An 18810-nucleotide genomic window follows, 5' to 3' on the forward strand; every position below is an offset into this window, starting at 1 on the left:
TGATACAATTTGTTTAATAAATGAATTAACTTACATTATGTACAATAGATATAGATAACCCATTAACACAATTTTAAATGTTTTAATTTTAAATTTTAAATTTACAATATATTTTTAAAACTGCTTTAAATTTTAATTTTTTCTAAATCATAATTAAATTAATTATTTAGTTTCCAAGTATTGATTTGTTTATTAAATAGAAGATAAATTAAAGTTCCAATTTTATACTAATTTAGAAGTTTATTATAAAATATGTTAATTTCATCATTTTTTTAAAAATATAAATTTTATTTTATTTAATTATTTAATTTTTTTAGTTTACATAATTTTTAGATTTATAAAATCAATAAATTTATATAAGTTAAATGAGTTATAACTACTAGGTTGGGCCATAAATAATTCATTTTGATACACTAAGAATTATTATGTATTTGGTTGAGAATTATCACAATTTAAATTAATAAACTTTTTGATAATTTATTCCTTTTAAGGAATTTTCTATTCACTGAAAGAATTTTAAACTTTTGTAGACATAAATTATAAAGTTAAGATATTTTAGATATTAAAACTACTTGATTTTGATTTTTAATAAATATTTTATCATAATTAAATATTTAGTATCATTTACTATATTTATATTTATTTTGAAATGAGTTATAATGAAAACGATATTAACCTAATATTAAAATAGTGATTATTTAAAAAAAAATCATATAGTTTTCTTTTATAGAAGGACATTATAATAAAAAATGTATGGTGAATCCTCATTAGTTAAATTGTTTTGTAAACATTTCAATGAATTCTTGATTTTGATTTGGATTCCATTAATTGCATTTCTTCTTATTTTGATTTTGATTTTGATTTTTTTTTAACTTTTCCATTATTTTTCTTTAAAATACCTAGACATAAAATCTTATTTCACTTGGATTGGATTAATTTTTTTTTTTTTAAAGAGAGAGAGAGAGAGAGAGAGAGGAGGAGGAGGAGGAGGAAGAGGAGGGTGTTGAAAGGCTTCTTGCAGGAGTGTTCTTGGGAAAGAGAGAGAGAGAGAGAGAGAGAGGAGGAGGAGGAGGAGGAAGAGGAGGGTGTTGAAAGGCTTCTTGCAGGAGTGTTCTTGGGAAAGAGAGAGAGAGAGAGAGAGAGAGGAGGAGGAGGAGGAGGAAGAGGAGGGTGTTGAAAGGCTTCTTGCAGGAGTGTTCTTGGGAAAGAGAGAGAGAGAGAGAGAGAGAGAGATGAGTGTGACAACGCTAACTTTCTTCCCCATCTCCAAACCCTTCTCCATCTTCCATATTCACACCTCCATTTCTCTCAGAATCAACCCTTGGCCACCAATACGACGTCGAATGGTCTCCAAAGCATCTCACACTGCCCACCTTGGTTTAGCCGTTCAGGACGATTTCCACGCTTTTTTGGAGGTAGCCCACCGTTTAACTCTTTCACTTACTTTCTCTGTGTATTAATATCTCTTAATTGGCCTCTTTGCTAGTAATTCTCGATGCCCTTTTCCACTTTATTATTCACACTTGACATCTACACTTTGAAATGTATGTGTACACCTGCATATTTCTCTGAATTTGATACATAGCATCCAAAGAGAGGTTTTTTCCCACTGTTTTGTTTGGTTGGGCTGTTATTTGAGGTTCTGTTAGGCATTTTATTTGATGGGTTTTCTTTCCATTCATATTTTAATGGATGTTTCTGAAGAAAACGTTGGATTTGTTGTGTTATGTTGTGTTGTGTTATACCCATGTGCCCCAATCCACTGTAAAGTTGCTCTGAAGGTAAAAGGTTCATCCTTTTTAGTGCCTAAGATCCCCTGGTGGTCGATTTAAGCTGTGTATTGTGAGGGTTGTTAATCAAGTGGCTGGATTGGATTATTTTCTGCTATATCATTTGGTAGGAATTCTCAGGTATGCTATGTAATGTTTGCCTTGTACTCTGAAGTTGAATGAATTGCAATCTCATTTGAATCCATTTGCTTGTGGCAGATTCTTCCTTGTGATTTGCGTAACAATCTTCTGAATGAACCGAAAAGAGCTCAACTTCTAGAGGTGATTTATCCTCAGCTCTGTGAAAGGTTTCTTGGATGAGTATTGTACTGTGTTTATCTAGAATAGTTGGGAGATTATGCAGTGTCTACAACACTTCTGATGCATGTTTCTATAAATCAAATTTTAAGTTCCTGCTATTCTTGTTCTTTATATTCATCCAAAAAGAATGGGATTGCTTTGGGATGACAAATTGAATTTAGGATTTTGTTCCTGGATGGGGGTTCAGCAAGTTTGGTGCCTTCAATTATATTCAGTATTTTGCTCTTCTATGGCAGGGGCCGGCAATATCTGCCATACGGAAATGTTGAGATCAACACAAGTCCTAACTATATTGTCTCCATCTTTTGGGTTCGAGATCTCATTGTTGTAGGTTGATTGAATCCTGTTTTGTTTTATAGACTCTCCAATAACATCTCATCTATCGTTCTGCTGTTGTTTTTAAGAGGAAAAGTGCATAAGGACGCCATAAGTTGGGTTGGGAATAAACTGAAGGGGAAGGTTGATTGCAGTTAAAGGAAACTTTAGCTCCAATTAAGATGAATACACTATAGTTTAAATGATGTCTTTATTGATTTTTATAAAGGGTACTACAGATTAAAAGTAACTTATTCACATCTCCAATTGCTCATTATTTGAATGTTGAAATGAGCATCATCTTGAAAGTTAAGGTCCTTCAGAAACAGATTTTATGGGCTTGTTGCTTTTGCAGCAAATGATGGTTATTTACTACTATGTTAATAGGTCATTTTGGATCTGGGTCGGTTGCCAGAAGCTCGCTATTTGGGTGACTGCGGTGGCAAGTATTTGAGGGATACTCAGGTAAATGCATGCTTATGAGCTGTTAGGGTTATCCACAGTTTTTGTTAACAAAATACATAAAACATGTATTTTTGCTGCTGTTTGCTTCATTAATTTCACCTCTTCATAGCGTATAAATGCAAATTTTATAGAATTAGGGATGAAATTTCTTTATACCAAGAAAAATATAGGAAAGAAACAATTTCCCAGTGGGTTTTATTTACCTGTTCAAGACATATCCTATTAGCTAGGTATCAATGGAAGAATTGGAGTATGCTCAAAATGCTGTCGGGGAATTTGGAGGGGACAATAGAGCTGGCATTGAGGGTACCTTGCACAGGATATCTGCAATCAGGAGTAGGAATGGAGTGATAGTTGGTTTGACTTGCCGAGTTGGTAGGGCAGTCAGTGGTCATGTTGATATGATCCGTGATCTGCTTCCATTTGGGGAGAGCATCCTGTTTGTTGGGAGGTCAGTTTGCTAAATTTTATAGTTAGCATATTGTGATAGGAAAACTTTGGGGCTATTGGGTGTCTGGCCATCCCAAGGAAATGAAATTGTTCCACATCATTCAAAGGAGTCTTAAGGTTTTCTTTTTACTAATATTCAAATCAGTTACTCCAAATTGTGTTAACTATTTTTACAATTTCACAAGATGTTATCCTTTACATTTTTATTATCACTTATATGTATTGTCACAATTTTAAATTTTCTCCATGAACCCAATTTTGTTTTGTAATGAAAAGCAGTATTGTAAAAATTGAAGGAATCCTTTTTATTTTACATAGAATATTTTTTTTTGATTGGATATTTTACATAGAATAGGGGGGCTCACATTTATAATCTTGAATGTGTTCACTAAAGTTAATCCAGCCATTGATCAAATTAACAATTTCTTGTATTGTGTCATTGTTCTCTTGGCAAAGCACATTCTCACATTTAGTGCAGTGACATAGAATATTTTGCTTGACACTACGGTTTGCCACGGGATGGTGGTTAATTTGTGAATATGCATTATACTGTATTAAAATTTACATAGAAGGTACAGGGAACCTGGTTTTACATAATTATAACATACTATCATAAAAAATACATTTATTTCTTTTGAATTTGACAGGCCTGGAGTTGGTAAGACCACTGTTATGAGAGAGATTGCACGGGTCTTGTCCAATGAGCTTAACAGAAGAGTGGTATGTTGAGTTTCTTGTTATCACATCTTCATCTGTGTCTCTCTCTCATATGTTCATCTTTCTTAAGTGTCGTGAGTTGTCTACAATGAAGTTATTTTAACAATTGGTGGACAGGTGATTGTTGATACTAGCAATGAAATAGGAGGGGATGGGGATATTCCACATGCTGCAATAGGAGGCGCAAGAAGAATGCAGGTTCCTGAACCCTCCATGCAACACAGGATCATGATTGAAGCTGTAGAGAATCACATGCCTGAGGTGATCATTGTTGATGAGATAGGCACAGAAGCTGAAGCTCTTGCTTGTCGTTCTATTGCTGAGAGAGGCATCATGCTTATTGGTACTGCTCATGGAGAGCGGCTTGAGAACATAATAAAGAATCCCACTCTTTCTGATCTGGTTTGTTCTGAACTCTGAAAGAAATTCTCAGCATCAAATCCAAGATTTTTAATGTCCCATGTATAAAATGTCACATTGCTCTGCTTTCTTCTCTTAGAATTTTTTCTCCTATAATTTTAGAACTATTAGCTTAAAGATAGCTTATGCTACTTAGATTGGGTTAATCAAGAAGCGACTTGCTGCTTTGTAGATGATAAGCAAATAGGATAGGAATGGAGAAAGTTATAGTCTAGATTCCTTGATTCTACTCATATGTTACCTACAAATCCAATTGAACCTTGGTTCTAAATTTTATCATTGTTCTGTTTTCACCCTTTTTTAATCTTTTTCCTTCTATAATGACGTGTCTTTATACAGTGGATGTGGGCATCTTACATTTCATTACTACTTCTTTGTTTATCTAGTAATTCAATATTGCAGTGAGAACAAACAATTCTCAAATGTTTGATGCCTTTTTCTCTGTCTGCTTTAAACATCACTGTGGTATCTGTTGCCTATCCACTTTACACCATCCCAGGTGATGATATAGAGAATTAATGTAATTGTGAAGGCTTTGGCTGATGGTTTAGTACCCATATTTGTTAATTGGACTTGTTGTTTATGCATTGGTTTAGGCTGAGACAAATTTCATGCTGATCAATAATTGAAAATGGTATCTATATTTTATTTCATTATATGGGTAATAGAACTATGTGGCAAAAATTAAGGTTATAAGTTGGATGAATTAGGTTTCATTGATTTCAAATATTATTTTTATTGCCCCAATAGCAGGTATTTGTCCCGCTGAGGAAGCCTTCTCCTTTTCATCTGTTGTTATCTCTTTGTTAGATGTGGGCCTTTCGTCACTTCTTTGGATGGTGCTTTTGTGAATGGAATAGATGCTTTTGGTTATAATGAGAAGCTGTTGCTGTCATAGAAAAAAAATTGTATATGCTTATATATATTTGTCTATTTTTTACTTTTGGAACTCCCCCTCCTATTATTGTCATTATTGACATCTGCATTTTATTACAATTTTATTTTGATAAATGTCCAAGTTTTGTTATATAAGAGACAGCATTTTTTTTCCTTTGAAAATTATGTACTTTTCTAACAATACAGTTTTATCTTACTTTCTTGATTGTATGTCAGCTAGATTTTAGCTAATTTCCAAAAATAGACACTTTAAAATTCTTGACATGTTTACAGCATGTCTGGTATATGTTTTTGAGATCGTCGTCTTTTCTAATAGTATTCTGGATGTTGTTTTGGTGCATACTGACCACTCAATGTGAGAGATGTCATGTGACATCTCAAGCTTTACTGGTATAGCACCACTTCAACAGGGTTTTGCTTGTGATGAATATATGTTTTGATATCTTTATGCACACATTTTGTTTTACTTGTTATATGTTTTAGTCTGTCAAAGACTTCTTAGCATGTTATTTCTATTTCTCTTCTAATGATGTTCCTGACATCTCACCTATTGCTAGTACAGTCCTCCCAGTGAAACTTTTGAACTTTCCTAAACTGTCCGTAACCTTGCTGTATGTTCCTCTCATAAATTCTCCGTAGAGATCAATGGTAATTTATATGAAAGTCTTTAACCTCATTTCTTAGTACCTCAAAATTCCCCCGCTATGGGGCTCTTTTAGCGATTAAAATTCCCATAAAACACAAAAGAGAGAGCATTATGTGATGTAAATTATTTGACAATGCTCTTTTTGACCCATCTCAGACATACTAATTGATCGATATGATGCAAAAGTTTGGAAAGAAGGAACACATTTCTCTGAAGTATTAAGTTCTCGTATGCTTTCATATATAAATTTTGAGTTAAAGTTTCACCTTGATTGCTTTTGTTGCTAATATTCAGGTTGGGGGAATAGAAACTGTTACTTTAGGAGATGCTGAAGCTCGTGCTAGAAGATGTCAGAAAAGCATTCTTGAACGGAAAGCTCTTCCAACATTTCCTTTCTTGATTGAGATGAGAGAAAGACACTATTGGGTTATGCATTGGGTATGTCAATCTACCCCTAGTAGTAAAAAGATGTTTTAAAAGCAGTGGGGAAGTTTGAAAATTTTCATCTAAGATTTTCCATCCAAAACATTAGTGATATCCCTTTGAAATTAAAACTCTTTCAGAAAGTGGTTAAAGAGGAAGAGAAAGATCGGTTTAGAAAAATAGTGATAAAGTTTATTTCACCCCAATATCTGAAACTCTACCCCTAGTAGTGAATGAATGAATTTTACAATAAAAATACCATGATAGTTTACATGCAGAATGTATTACTAACTGGTGGACAGTTGTAGTTTTCCTATTAATTAGTGACAAACTGAGACCTTATTAGATTACTGATTCGATTCATTCATTTCAATGATACTTTTTCCTTTCTTCTTCTTCTTTTTAACTTTTCCTTTTTTCCTTTTTCCTTTTTCCTCTTCTTTCTGCAGACACAAAGGAGTGTGGATATGTTGCTTCATGGAAAAAGGCCACTGGTTGAGGTAATCATATTAATAGCTAATTGCTCTTCTCATTACTGAAGTCTTGGGATTTTGTTAAAGAACACCCTTCAACCCACCAAAAGAAAACAGAGGGGAAAAAGGAAATCTAAATGAATTTGACCACACTTGCTGACATGAGACTTGGAATATACTATTTTTTATAGGTTTTATTAGAACCTATTACTATTATTGCAGGTACTTGGAATCCTTTTGAATCATTCATTCATTTGGATCAAACAGTGCTTTATAAATCATCATTGATGATGTTTTTTTTTTCCTTTTTAAGTTGTCAGGTCTTGAAAATTTTTTAGGGCTTATTTGGAAACTATCATTTAAATCAGTTTTATGTTTTTTAGAATAAAAAAAAAATTTCTAACTTAGAAGACTTGTTTGTCAAATTTTTAATAGAAAACAGTTTTATGAGATTGATTATTATTATTATTTTTTTCTGAAATGATATGTTTTTTTCAACAAATTTGAGGTGTTTTCAGTTCTGTAGAGTGTTTTGAGCAACAATTGAAAATATGGAGGACTCTTTAAGAACTTTTGTTTTTTAAACAGATGTACAATACTTTCATGGAGAATAAGCTGAGAAAATTATTTTGCATATTTGAGTTCTCAAACTTAATTTTATTCCTGGAAACAAATAAGAACTATTTTTAAGAATTGTTCTCCAAAATTATTTTTTAAAGCTGTTTTCGAAAACAAACCCTTAGTTTCTAGAATCTGATGCTAAAGCTGTGCATGGTACTGCTTTTTGGCAGTTTGTGCAATGTGCCTTATTACACATTAAAGCACTTCAAGGTAGAAGACCTTTGAGGTCTAGAACCAACTCAGTATAGCTGAGATTGAGATTCTTTAGCAGGATAGAATGCTCAAAGAGTTTTTCGAACTTATTTATTCATTTATATATTTTGAGAGCAATCTCACATAGCCCTTTCCAAAGAATCAACTAGCTAAAAGTTACTGCTTCATCAGAAGAATTGGATTACAGTATTAAAAATCATGGAGTTGACTGATAACGATTCTTATCGAACTGGCCTAGTGGTGTTTTTTTTTTTTTTTTGATAAATATCTAAATACCACCTTGCCTGAAAAGGCTTTAATCCTCACATCCAAAAGCTTTTCTCAAAGAAGGAAACACAGAACACTTTATATATTCATCTCTCCCCTTCTCTATGCATTTCTAGGAGATATTCATGAGTGGGGCTCACCCCTCTCCTCATTCCTCTACCACACAGAACTTTCTGGGACTTATTCACACACTTTCGAATCTTTCCTTTTTGTCATTGACATTTTTATCCCCTTATCTACCTCTATCACATTTATTTATGATGACCAACTTGTCGATGTTTTTTCAAAGAAATTTAACAGGAGTTTTATGGCAACACCAATAAAAATAGGGACCATGGTTTCCTATACAACATAATAGTTGATGGAGAACTTCAAATCCTGTAGACAAGATGGCTTATAACTAACTATATGGCCTTAGGAAGAGCAGAATCATAGCAAAATATTCATGGTTGATCCAGATTGTTGGGCCAAGGCTAAGGCCCCTTATTTAGCTTAAGTCTAAGTTTTAATTAATTTATTATTTATTTTACTTTACTTTTTGGAAGAGGGTGGTTCAAACATTTCCTTATCATTATACTGCTCTGCTCTTAAGCCTGGCCACTGATACAGACTGCAAAACTGAATTTTGCAGGTCAGGAGGAGGAATGATCAGTTCGAGGTTGTAATTGAGAGAGGTACATATGATGGATCTGAGATTTAGTTTCCATTTTCATCAAGTTGTATCTTTCTCCACTTGGTGGCTGCTAGTCATTGTTACAGACTCCCATGTGTGGAGTCGCTCGAAAATTTGTTTAGTTTGGTACAAAAGATGTTAAAATTTGTACTATTTTTTTCTTTAATGATTTATATTTTGAATAATTTAGTCACAAGGTCTATGGACAACCCATTCATAAAGCAAGACAACTTCAGCATTAGCAGGATGCAAAGTGCATAATCCCTTAATAACAATGTTACATGAGCATATTCTATATAATGTTAAAGCTGGAATGATCGAATGGTTCAGTCCATTAAGGAGAACTAAGTGTTACAATGTCATCATCTTGCATAAAGGTTGCATTCATTGTAGATTTCTCCAGGGTAGATTTCCCATTTTAGATTTCTCCAATGTGAGCTGTGCTCGGATATTCCCAGCCATCTCTCCATTCTTTCCCTTCACAGTTGTTTCTGACATCTTTTTAAAAAAAATTGACCCTTCATTCTTCATTGTCTCTTCCAAAATGTGAGATCTGTCATTATAGTAAAAGGTCTGTTCCTTCTTGATCCCTTCCTCTCTTCAATGATCATTTGTACAATTATTGAAAGATCGGGATAAGTCAACTCTTACAGATGAACAGTGGGGTGACCCCCTTTTGATACCCAATATTATTTGGCTTCGATTAGAATTGCATATTTAAAAGACAGTTCCATAAGGATATAAACTAAAATATAGTTCTGCAGTGGATTTTTTGGGTAAAGGTCATTCAGAAGAGTGTATTCACTAGAAAACAAATACGTGGAGATGAATTTATGGCATGATACACCCATATTTAAAAAAGAAACACAAAACCGTGGGACTTGCACTACTAGTATTATAATGTAAAGAAACATAAAATCATGGTACCTGCACTACTATTATAGATTTATAATGTACATATGAAATAGTTTTAAGCTAGTTTGGAACTATGCTAGTAATAATCTGCCATTGGTAGTTTAGCAACTCATCTCCACTGCCTCCTCTCCATTATTTTATGCTCAGGAAGATGAGTGTGTGTTGAACCCCTGATCAAAGGTCAACTAACTCAAAACCTGTGTGCTAACATAATTTATTTTTACTCTTTGTTGTTGATTGATACTTTGTCTTCTAATGAAAAGACCCTAATATACCATGGCATTTAAAATCTAGAGCCAGCATGCCCAGCCGGCAAACGTAGCAGAGCCGGAACAAATGCTAGTTATATATATATATTAATGCATCCATGCATGGATATATATATGCTATCACCAACATGGACAAGACTTGCATCTATTAGTTGGCCGGCATTCCTCCACAATCTTTATCATATTATCATGTGATTTGTAATCTACTGTGTCATGTTGAGAAGCATACATAGTAAATTGAAGATTCTCTCAGAGAAGAACACCCAATATGTTAATCATTATCTCATGCGGACTGCTTTGTCATGTTTCAAATAATGTTCTAGTTAGCTTATTAAATGCTTTTCTGAGTTTCACTCTGCTAAGTTCTCAATTTAATACTATAGGCCGGCCATGTTTATACTCTCTGCATTGATCTCTCCATCCATTTGTCCTCAACTCATGATATTATTCTCACCCTTGTCGTTAAAAGCCTACTCACTCTCTACAGTGTCCATCTCCATCTCAATTCGAAGAACCATAGCCATGGTGAAGTCCCTAGGGAACCTGCATTTTCTGTTCATACTAACCTTCATAGCCTTTGTTGTTGCTTGTTTTTGTGAACCCACTGACCTCATTTCTTCTTGCTTAACTCGGCACAATGTTAATAACTTCACGGTGTTGCCTCACAAGCAAAATGAGTCCCCAGCTTACTATAGGCTCCTCAACTTCTCCATTCAGAATCTGCGGTTTGCTGTCCCTACTGCTCCAAAACCAGTTGCCATTGTTCTACCACAGAGTCGAGAGCAGCTAGTGAACACCGTGTCATGCTGTAGGGAAGGATTGTTTGAGATTAGAGTAAGGTGTGGTGGACACAGCTATGAAGGAACTTCCTCGGTTGTTTTGGATGGAAATCCATTCGTGATCATTGATATGATGAGTCTAAACCAGGTTCTGGTGGATTTGGAGTCTGAAACTGCATGGGTTGAAGGGGGTGCAACACTTGGTGAGACTTACTATGCTGTTGCAGAAGCAAGCAATGTACATGGGTTCTCAGCCGGGTCATGCCCAACTGTAGGTGTTGGCGGCCACATTTCTGGAGGTGGATTTGGGTTGTTGTCCAGAAAATATGGTCTTGCAGCTGACAATGTGGTGGATGCGCTTCTCATTGATGCAGATGGACGCCTAGTAGACCGGGAAGCCATGGGAGAAGATGTGTTCTGGGCAATTAGAGGTGGTGGCGGCGGTGTTTGGGGGATTGTATATGCATGGAGGATCAAGTTGTTGAAAGTACCTGAAACTGTAACATCCTGTATAATGTCGAGAACTGGGACCAAGCTCCATGTAGCTGAGCTAGTCCACAAGTGGCAATTCATCGCACCCAGGTTAGAACCTTCATTTTATCTATCAGTTTTTGTTGGTGCTGGTTTGCTGGGAGGGAAGGAAACTGGGGTTTCAGCTTCATTCAAAGGGTTCTATCTGGGTTCAAGAAGCAAGGCCATGTGGATCCTGAACCGGGTTTTCCCAGAGCTAGGCATTGAGATAGAAGAATGCAGAGAAATGAGCTGGATTGAATCCATCGCATACTTTGGTGACTTGGCCGAAGGGAGCTCCATCTCTGAGCTGAGGAACCGATATCTGCAAGCCAAACTATACTTCAAGGCCAAATCAGACTATGTGAGGACTCCCATTTCCATGAAAGGCCTGAGGACTGCCTTGGACACTCTTGAGAAGGAGCCAAAAGGTTACGTTATCTTGGACCCTTATGGAGGAGAAATGGAGAGAATAAGCAGTGATGCCATAGCTTTTCCTCACAGGAAAGGCAACCTGTTCGCAATTCAGTATATGGTGGCCTGGGAAGAAGACTCTCTTATGAGCTACAAGTACATAGATTGGATAAGAGGATTCTACAAGTCGATGACGCCGCATGTTTCATGGGATCCAAGGGCTGCTTATGTTAATTACATGGACCTGGATCTTGGAGTGATGGAAATGGTGAATAACAGCTTTTCATCTGGTGATCCTGTGGAGATTGCCAGGGCTTGGGGTGAGAAGTATTTCTTGAACAACTATGAGAGGTTGGTGAGAGTGAAGACACTCATTGATCCAAACAATGTATTCAATAATCAACAGGGCATTCCTCCAATGCTCACAGCCGGATTTAAATGACAGGAGTGAGTGGCTGAGAGAGAGAGATGCATACTTGTTAGTTAAGATTTACATATCAAAAACCTGTGTATGTATGTGCTATAGACGTCTTGTGATGACAGAAACTACTATAGGGTTGTCTGTTTGTATGTTTGAGGGAGCTCGTGTGTATCTGCCATAGGGTTGTGTGTGTGAGATAGAGGGGAGGGGGGTGGTTGGCTATTTGGGGTCATTCTTGTGAGAGCCCTTTTAGTTTGTAGTGCATCTATTATTGATGGCACTTCTTTCAAAACATGTTTTTAAAAAATGTGTTTTTAAAGTGTTTTGATGATAAGATATATAGTAAAAAAAGTGCTTTTTAGAAGTAGTTATCATGTGCTAGTTTAAAAATTACTTCTAAGTAATAATTTAGATTTTTTAAATATAATTTTAAAACTTTACCAAACAATTTTTATGAGGGAAGCACTTCTAAACACCAAGTCTAGTTTTCTTGATGCATGTTTTTGGTCTATTGTTCTATGAAAGTATGAGGAAAGGAAAAAATAAAGTATTAAAAAAAAATCATTTTTTCATGTGTCATTTACAATGAAAAATTGAAAGAAAAATCTAAAAGAAATGCTTCAATAAGTCATTGAACATGAAATAAACAAATAAATAAAAATTTCTTAATATCTAGAAACGTTTCAATAAAACAGCCTCCCTAAATTTATTTTATCATTTAATATCATTGAATATATTATTAATTTTTTTTTTTTGGCAAATCATACTTTATATTTTTATTATCAATGAATCGCTTTGAAGGATTCTTTACATTTTAAGAGTAATTTTCGAAAATTTAATTTTAATTAGAAAACATGCTCTCAATCATATCATTAGAGAGCACGTAGAATGTTATCAAAATTGCTCCCAAATAGACTTTAATTCATGTTTAAGTTTTATGAATTTTGTTGGATCCTTCTTGGTTGACTCCAAGTTCTTAATTGTGGCCCAGGAAACTTATGTGTAGGGACCCATCCCTGATGACACGTGGCACACATCCCCTGACGATACGTGGCACGTGATCCTACCCGGAGTATCCACATCCGGATTTCCCCAAGAGTATACGTGGCGCGCTTTCCTATCCGGACCCCTGAGATAAGGAGCACACGGAACTCGCAAAGACTTCCTATCCGGACCACCGCCATTACTCATCCGGCGACCTTTCATATTCCACCCGGATATGATCATCCGGATCACTGGCCAAACCAAGCATGCCTCACTACGTCATTCTGACATCCTGTCACAAATCATATTCCGATGCCTGCAGAGTGAAAAGACAGAAGTGACAGCAAGTCACTTCCCACGATCTCTGACAGCCGTTCGTAGGATGAGGATGTCCCTGCCACCACCTAGTGGCATCATGGTAAACCAAAAAGCCTTCCATCATTTATGGAGGAGAGAGAATTCATAAATGCTATATATATGAACCTTCGCACAAAGAGGAAGGTAAGCTTGCCAATACCTAGTAAAAGGCCAACTGAGCCATCTGCTCTTATTTCTCTTCTCATGGCTAACAAAACCATCGGAGGGTGTGTCCGGACACCCTGTCCGGATGCCTTTTTGCAGGAACAACTGAATCAGGAATTTATATAGGTTGAGATCGTATGTTCATCCATGGGGCAACTGCGTGGATCATTGAGAATACGAGGCCTCAACATTATGGTGCGCCCAACCTCGGACGAATGACCTAGAGGAGATGGGCTTGGGATAATGACACTAGAACGAACACCTTTCCCAATTATTAGATTAGAACTTGAAAGTGAATTAGGGAAATTCAATGACCAAGATGTCTCATGCATACTCCTAACAAGTGAGGTCGATATCTTTTTTGTCATTGTGATATGAATAGGTGGATTTTAGGCTATAAGATTAAGGTGTGGTTGCGAATGTTTCTAGTTAAGGTATTTTTTTTTTTTTTTTTTTTTTTTTTTTTACTTTTTGTAATTTGTTAAACGTTTGATTTTTTTTTTTTCTTTTTTGGAATAATGTTTTTCATGTTAAAAGTATTTTCTAAAAGTACTAATGAATAAACCTAAGAATTGATTTGTGAAAGAATTTTGTTAAAATGCTTTTAATTTATTACATTTTCATTAAAAATACTTTTATAAAGAATCCCAATATACATATATATTCCAATCATTAACAATCTTAAAATCATTTTCAAATGAACTCTAAATAATGACTAACTATAGTCAAAATCGAATTTTATTACTGCCCTCTAGGTTGGATTCCAAGCTCTTGATTGTGGGCCTGACCAACTGGCCTTGAGGATATGGTCGTGGGGAGTTGGGGATCCTTCATCTACTATTAGGCCAAGCTTGTGCCATCACCCAGCTGGTTCAGCTTGGCCCTTGGCAAAAATCTTGGCCCTTCTAGCTCATTAAGAAATTAAAATTTTTACTATTCAATATCATTGAATATATAAAGAAAAATAAGTCATTAAAAACAAGATTTTTGGCAAATCATATACACCTCTTAATTTTGTTTTTTCAGGAAACACCTATTAACATCCCCAATGTTATAGGCGTATGTGAATATTTGAAATGTCTTTTGTAGTGGTCTAGTGTCAGCCCGTTAGACCCTGAGAAAAATTTGGAGTGAATTTATGGGGTGTGACATGTAGCATAGGAAAGATTTGTTAGGGAACATGAAAAGAGAAGTAGTTTATCCTAATTAGTAATTATTTAGATAAAGATAAGATTTATTTACTGTGAAAATTATAATTAATAATTATTTAGATAAGAATGAAATAAGATATGGGACAAAACCTTATTCCACTTCAACCAATTAATATAACATTTAGTTAATAAAAGGGCTTTGATACCAAACTTATGTACAAAAAGCACAAGAATAAAAGGAAAATAGAAGCAGCAAATGAAGATTCTAACTTTTATTGAAGCTCTCTAGAGGAGTTGTATGGTCTCAATTTTTCTCCAATGTTTTCCTTTGTACTAGTTCCTTGTATTTATATACAAATGAGTTTACAAAAGACAAACTAATTAAAGGTACCACGAAAAGCTAAGAATCCTTTTCTTTATTCGCATAGTAGTGGTTGAAAGCAGAGGACATCTGTACATGGTAACGAGCAGCCAGAGCAAAAGATTAGTGAAAGCAACAATGTAGAGACTTTTCCAATTTTTTACATTGTGAATCCTACCAACTCTTTTAATGTGAATGTTGACAAGATGTGTCACGCCACAAGACCCACTCCAAGGGCGCGACGATCATTTCATACCTAAAATCCGAAGGTTTAAAGTATAACCTGACCCAAACAATCATATTGTAACTAGAAGTAACCAATTACCAAACATCTGTTCAAAGTAGCGGAACAAAATTCTAAAATCTTCAAACTTAATTTTAAAATTAAGCATCCATTAATCAAAATCCATTATCCAAATAGATTGCAAATTCAAACAAATCAAATGCTAACAAATTTTCATAATCTCCAAATCTCAACTTTAAACTATCATAAAAAAAATTATACGTTCAAATCTAAATGACTTCAAAAAACCAAATAATCCAAATGAACATAAACTTATAAGCTAACAATGTCCAAAAATAACATCCTAAGCAAAATCCTAATGATGACCATTTCTCAACCTACCCATCACTCCTCGTCCGAATTAAGGGTATCTAAAAAATTATCAATAAATAGGAATGAGCTGAAAGCCCAATAAAGAATATTAATGCAGTCCATGGATCAAATATTTCAAGTTCACTTGCAAAATAGGAGATATTATAGCTAATTATTTTCATAAACATTTGAATTGGTTTTGCCAATACATTCAAAACTTTTAACTGTACACTTTCATTTCTGATTTAAACATTTTCATATCAAATTCAATTAAAACATTCAAATTATTTATTTATTCTGATCATCAAACATCAAATGGTGCCCAATTAGGTGAGACTTTTCAAATAGGTGGCTAGCTTCAAATTGTTCCTTTATGGTGGACGGAATCAAACACTAATAGTACTAATAACCTCTAACTAAACCCCTAGAGGCTGGAGTCCAAATTAATTACATTCTCCACTAAAAAATGTAAATGTCAACTATTATATCCCGTTGATAAGAGTCAGAAAGTCAAAAGTCAACTATTATATCTCATTGACAAAGGCCAAACAAATCAGAGTCAAACACTTATTTTAATTATTCAAATTTACAAAACATAATATCTCCACATTTCTCTGTTATAAACAAAATGTAAGGTTCTAACATACTTTTCATGCAAAACATATTTGATCCATGCATAAAACGAATAATAACTAAAAACGTTTCTAAATGATGTATATAAAAATTTGTTTCTAAAAAAAAACAATTACATTAATTTCCCTTACCTCAAAAGATAAATTATAATTAATAATTTATATACAAATGTTTTCCTTTTTACTACTTCCTTCTATTTATATACAAATGACAAACTAATTAAAGGTACCAAGAAAAGCTAAGAATCCTTTTCTTTATTCGCATAGTAGTACATAGCAATGAGGAGCCAATTTGTACAGCAAAAGATTAGGGAAAGCAACAATGTAGAGACTTTTCCAAATTTTTACATTGTGAATCCTGCCAACTCTTTTAATGTGAAGGTTGACAAGATGACAAGTCTTGGCTTTTTTTTTTTTAAGTGCTAACCAATCTTTATTTGTTTATAATATTATTGCATGAAATACATCATTGCTGGGCATTGTCTTTATTGTTGTTTTTCCTTATTATGGTTTCATTGCATTTTCCAAATTGTAATTGTTATGATATAATATTTAAAAGCATGAAATGATGTAATATAATAACTTTTCATTAATTAATTAATTTATTTATTATAATTTCTAGTTCCTTAATATGTTTTATGTATATATAGTGGTAGACCAATACCATTAACCAATCAATTTAGAATAAAGGAGCAATGATTTCAAAAGAAATAATATCAATTTGTTATTTCATTGTAAAAGATTAGGTTAATATATTTTTCAAATTTTCAAGAAAAATATCAAATATTTGAGTAATATGATTCATAAAAATGTTCTTAAAAATTTCTTGATCCACAAATTAAGGCATAAGATCAAAGATATCCTTTTTTACAAGATATATATTTATATAGGCGAGGTACATGATAAAAAAAGGATCTAACTAGGTCATGATAGACTATAGACTATGTTTCGTGTCCTTGTTTCAAGACTTTTTTTTTGTTCTAAATTGTTTGTACAAAAAAGAATATTTTTCAAATATCTTATTATTCAGGGTTTATAAAAAGAATGTTTGGGTTAAGGAAGAGTTATATGCTCTAACTATGTTCTCACCAACAAGTTTGCATTATTTAAAAAATAAAAATAAAAATGTTGACTTGTTGATTAGTCTGATTAACTTGATCTGAGTAACCAAATTGGTTTGATTAGTTGATGATACATTAGTTATCTAAAATTTTCTTTTGGTTTTTTCCGAATTTTAAGGTTTTGAAATTTTTAGGTTTCTAAAATTATTAAAGGTGTTAGGCTATGACTAATACGGTTTCATAAGCATATTCTACGTTTTGATTAAAAAAAATTTGTGGTTTAAAGACAAAAGATTATCTATAATAACTTTGTTTTTTCTCAAAAATGTTTTAAGAATATAAAGACTTAAATCTCAAATCAAGAATTAATAATTCGTTCATGTATGATTCATAGTAAAAGAAATAAGAAAATAGTAAATATTTTCTTAAAGTAAAAAAAACAATGTTAGCATAACCATATTCATAATCTAATCAAACTATATTTTTTAAGAACATCCCAAGAAAAGGTAAATGAGCCTACAATATATCTCCATAAACTATAATAACTAAAATTATGTATCATGTGTTATATAAAAAAATACGAACAAAAGTTTAGGAAATATACAATTAATGTAATAAAAGTATACATTTTTAGATAAATCTTGAAGTGACAAATGACTTCTACTACAACCAAGTATAATAGAGAAGTTAGCTGAATTTCCAGTTACATAAAATTGAGCAAGCAATTGACTAGATGATCAATTTTCATAATTACTAGTGTTGCAAAGAAATTTCACTATTGTTAACCACCTTTAAACTACTTTTCAACTAGTTAATATATTCATACCCAACTAATCATTTTCTTAATTGATTAGTTAATCAATTCATTAATTGAGTTATTCATCCACATTAAAAAAGACTAAACAACTTATATTAGCTATTAATGATTTATAAGTCATCACATCTTTGATGTGAATGCTAACAAGTCTTCCTCTACCCGATGTGAAGGTTTGACAAGTCTAATATGAATCCTAACAAGTTTTCCTCTCTTCAACAAGTCTTTTTTTTTTTTTTTTTCCACAAATAATTTAGCAATTCAATGTGAAGGTTTGACAAGTCTAATATGAATCCTAGCAAGTTTTCCTCTCTTCAACAAGTCTTTTTTTTTTTTTTCACAAACAATTTAGCAATTTAGAACCAAAAGCCTTGGAATAAGGACAAGATGCCTACCGTTTCATGGCCCTGAATCCTTTTTGTCAGGTGCCTATGTAAAATGTCTTTAAATTGGAAAAACAAATACCACCTCAAACTTACAAAGAATTAAGATAAAAAAAAAAAACAAAAAACAAAAAATGATGAGTATCATCGTGGGTTGTTGTAAGTTTTCTTTTTTCCTATTCGAGACAACTTTTCCATAGACTTTCGATCTTCTTCTTCTTCTTCTTTTTTTTTGTTTTTGTTTTTGAGTTGCCACCTATGACTTTCCTATTCGAAACAACTTTTCGGTAGACTTTCGATCCAACCAAACCCGTTTTTGTTTGAACATG

General features: G+C 33.6%; 2 protein-coding genes across 2 annotated transcripts; both read left to right on the forward strand.

Moving 5' to 3' along the window:
- The first annotated feature begins 971 nt into the window (after nucleotides 1–971).
- LOC117907940 (uncharacterized protein ycf45) lies at nucleotides 972–8866 on the forward strand. The gene is made up of 9 exons (XM_034821624.1): nucleotides 972–1415; nucleotides 1989–2051; nucleotides 2793–2870; nucleotides 3101–3321; nucleotides 3968–4040; nucleotides 4155–4439; nucleotides 6295–6438; nucleotides 6873–6923; nucleotides 8629–8866. Exons 1-9 carry the CDS (start codon nucleotides 1233–1235, stop codon nucleotides 8695–8697), a joined length of 1167 nt encoding a protein of 388 aa, XP_034677515.1. The 5' UTR covers nucleotides 972–1232; the 3' UTR covers nucleotides 8698–8866.
- Nucleotides 8867–9042: 176 nt separating this feature from the next.
- Nucleotides 9043–12244, forward strand: LOC117907939 (reticuline oxidase-like). Its single transcript, XM_034821623.1, has one exon. It carries the CDS (start codon nucleotides 10245–10247, stop codon nucleotides 11997–11999), a length of 1755 nt encoding a protein of 584 aa, XP_034677514.1. The 5' UTR covers nucleotides 9043–10244; the 3' UTR covers nucleotides 12000–12244.
- The last annotated feature ends 6566 nt before the right edge of the window (nucleotides 12245–18810 follow it).

The sequence above is a fragment of the Vitis riparia genome, chromosome 18 (genome assembly GCF_004353265.1).
Source record: "Vitis riparia cultivar Riparia Gloire de Montpellier isolate 1030 chromosome 18, EGFV_Vit.rip_1.0, whole genome shotgun sequence".
Lineage (NCBI taxonomy): Eukaryota > Viridiplantae > Streptophyta > Magnoliopsida > Vitales > Vitaceae > Vitis > Vitis riparia.

Coding starts and splice junctions, on each gene's coding strand:
- LOC117907939 (XM_034821623.1), top strand. CDS start 10,245: ATGTTTATACTCTCTGCATTGATCTCTCCATCCATTTGTCCTCAACTC.
- LOC117907940 (XM_034821624.1), top strand. CDS start 1,233: ATGAGTGTGACAACGCTAACTTTCTTCCCCATCTCCAAACCCTTCTCC. Junction 1,416..1,988: donor ATTTCCACGCTTTTTTGGAG/GTAGCCCACCGT, acceptor TGCTTGTGGCAG/ATTCTTCCTTGTGATTTGCG. Junction 2,052..2,792: donor AAAGAGCTCAACTTCTAGAG/GTGATTTATCCT, acceptor CTATGTTAATAG/GTCATTTTGGATCTGGGTCG.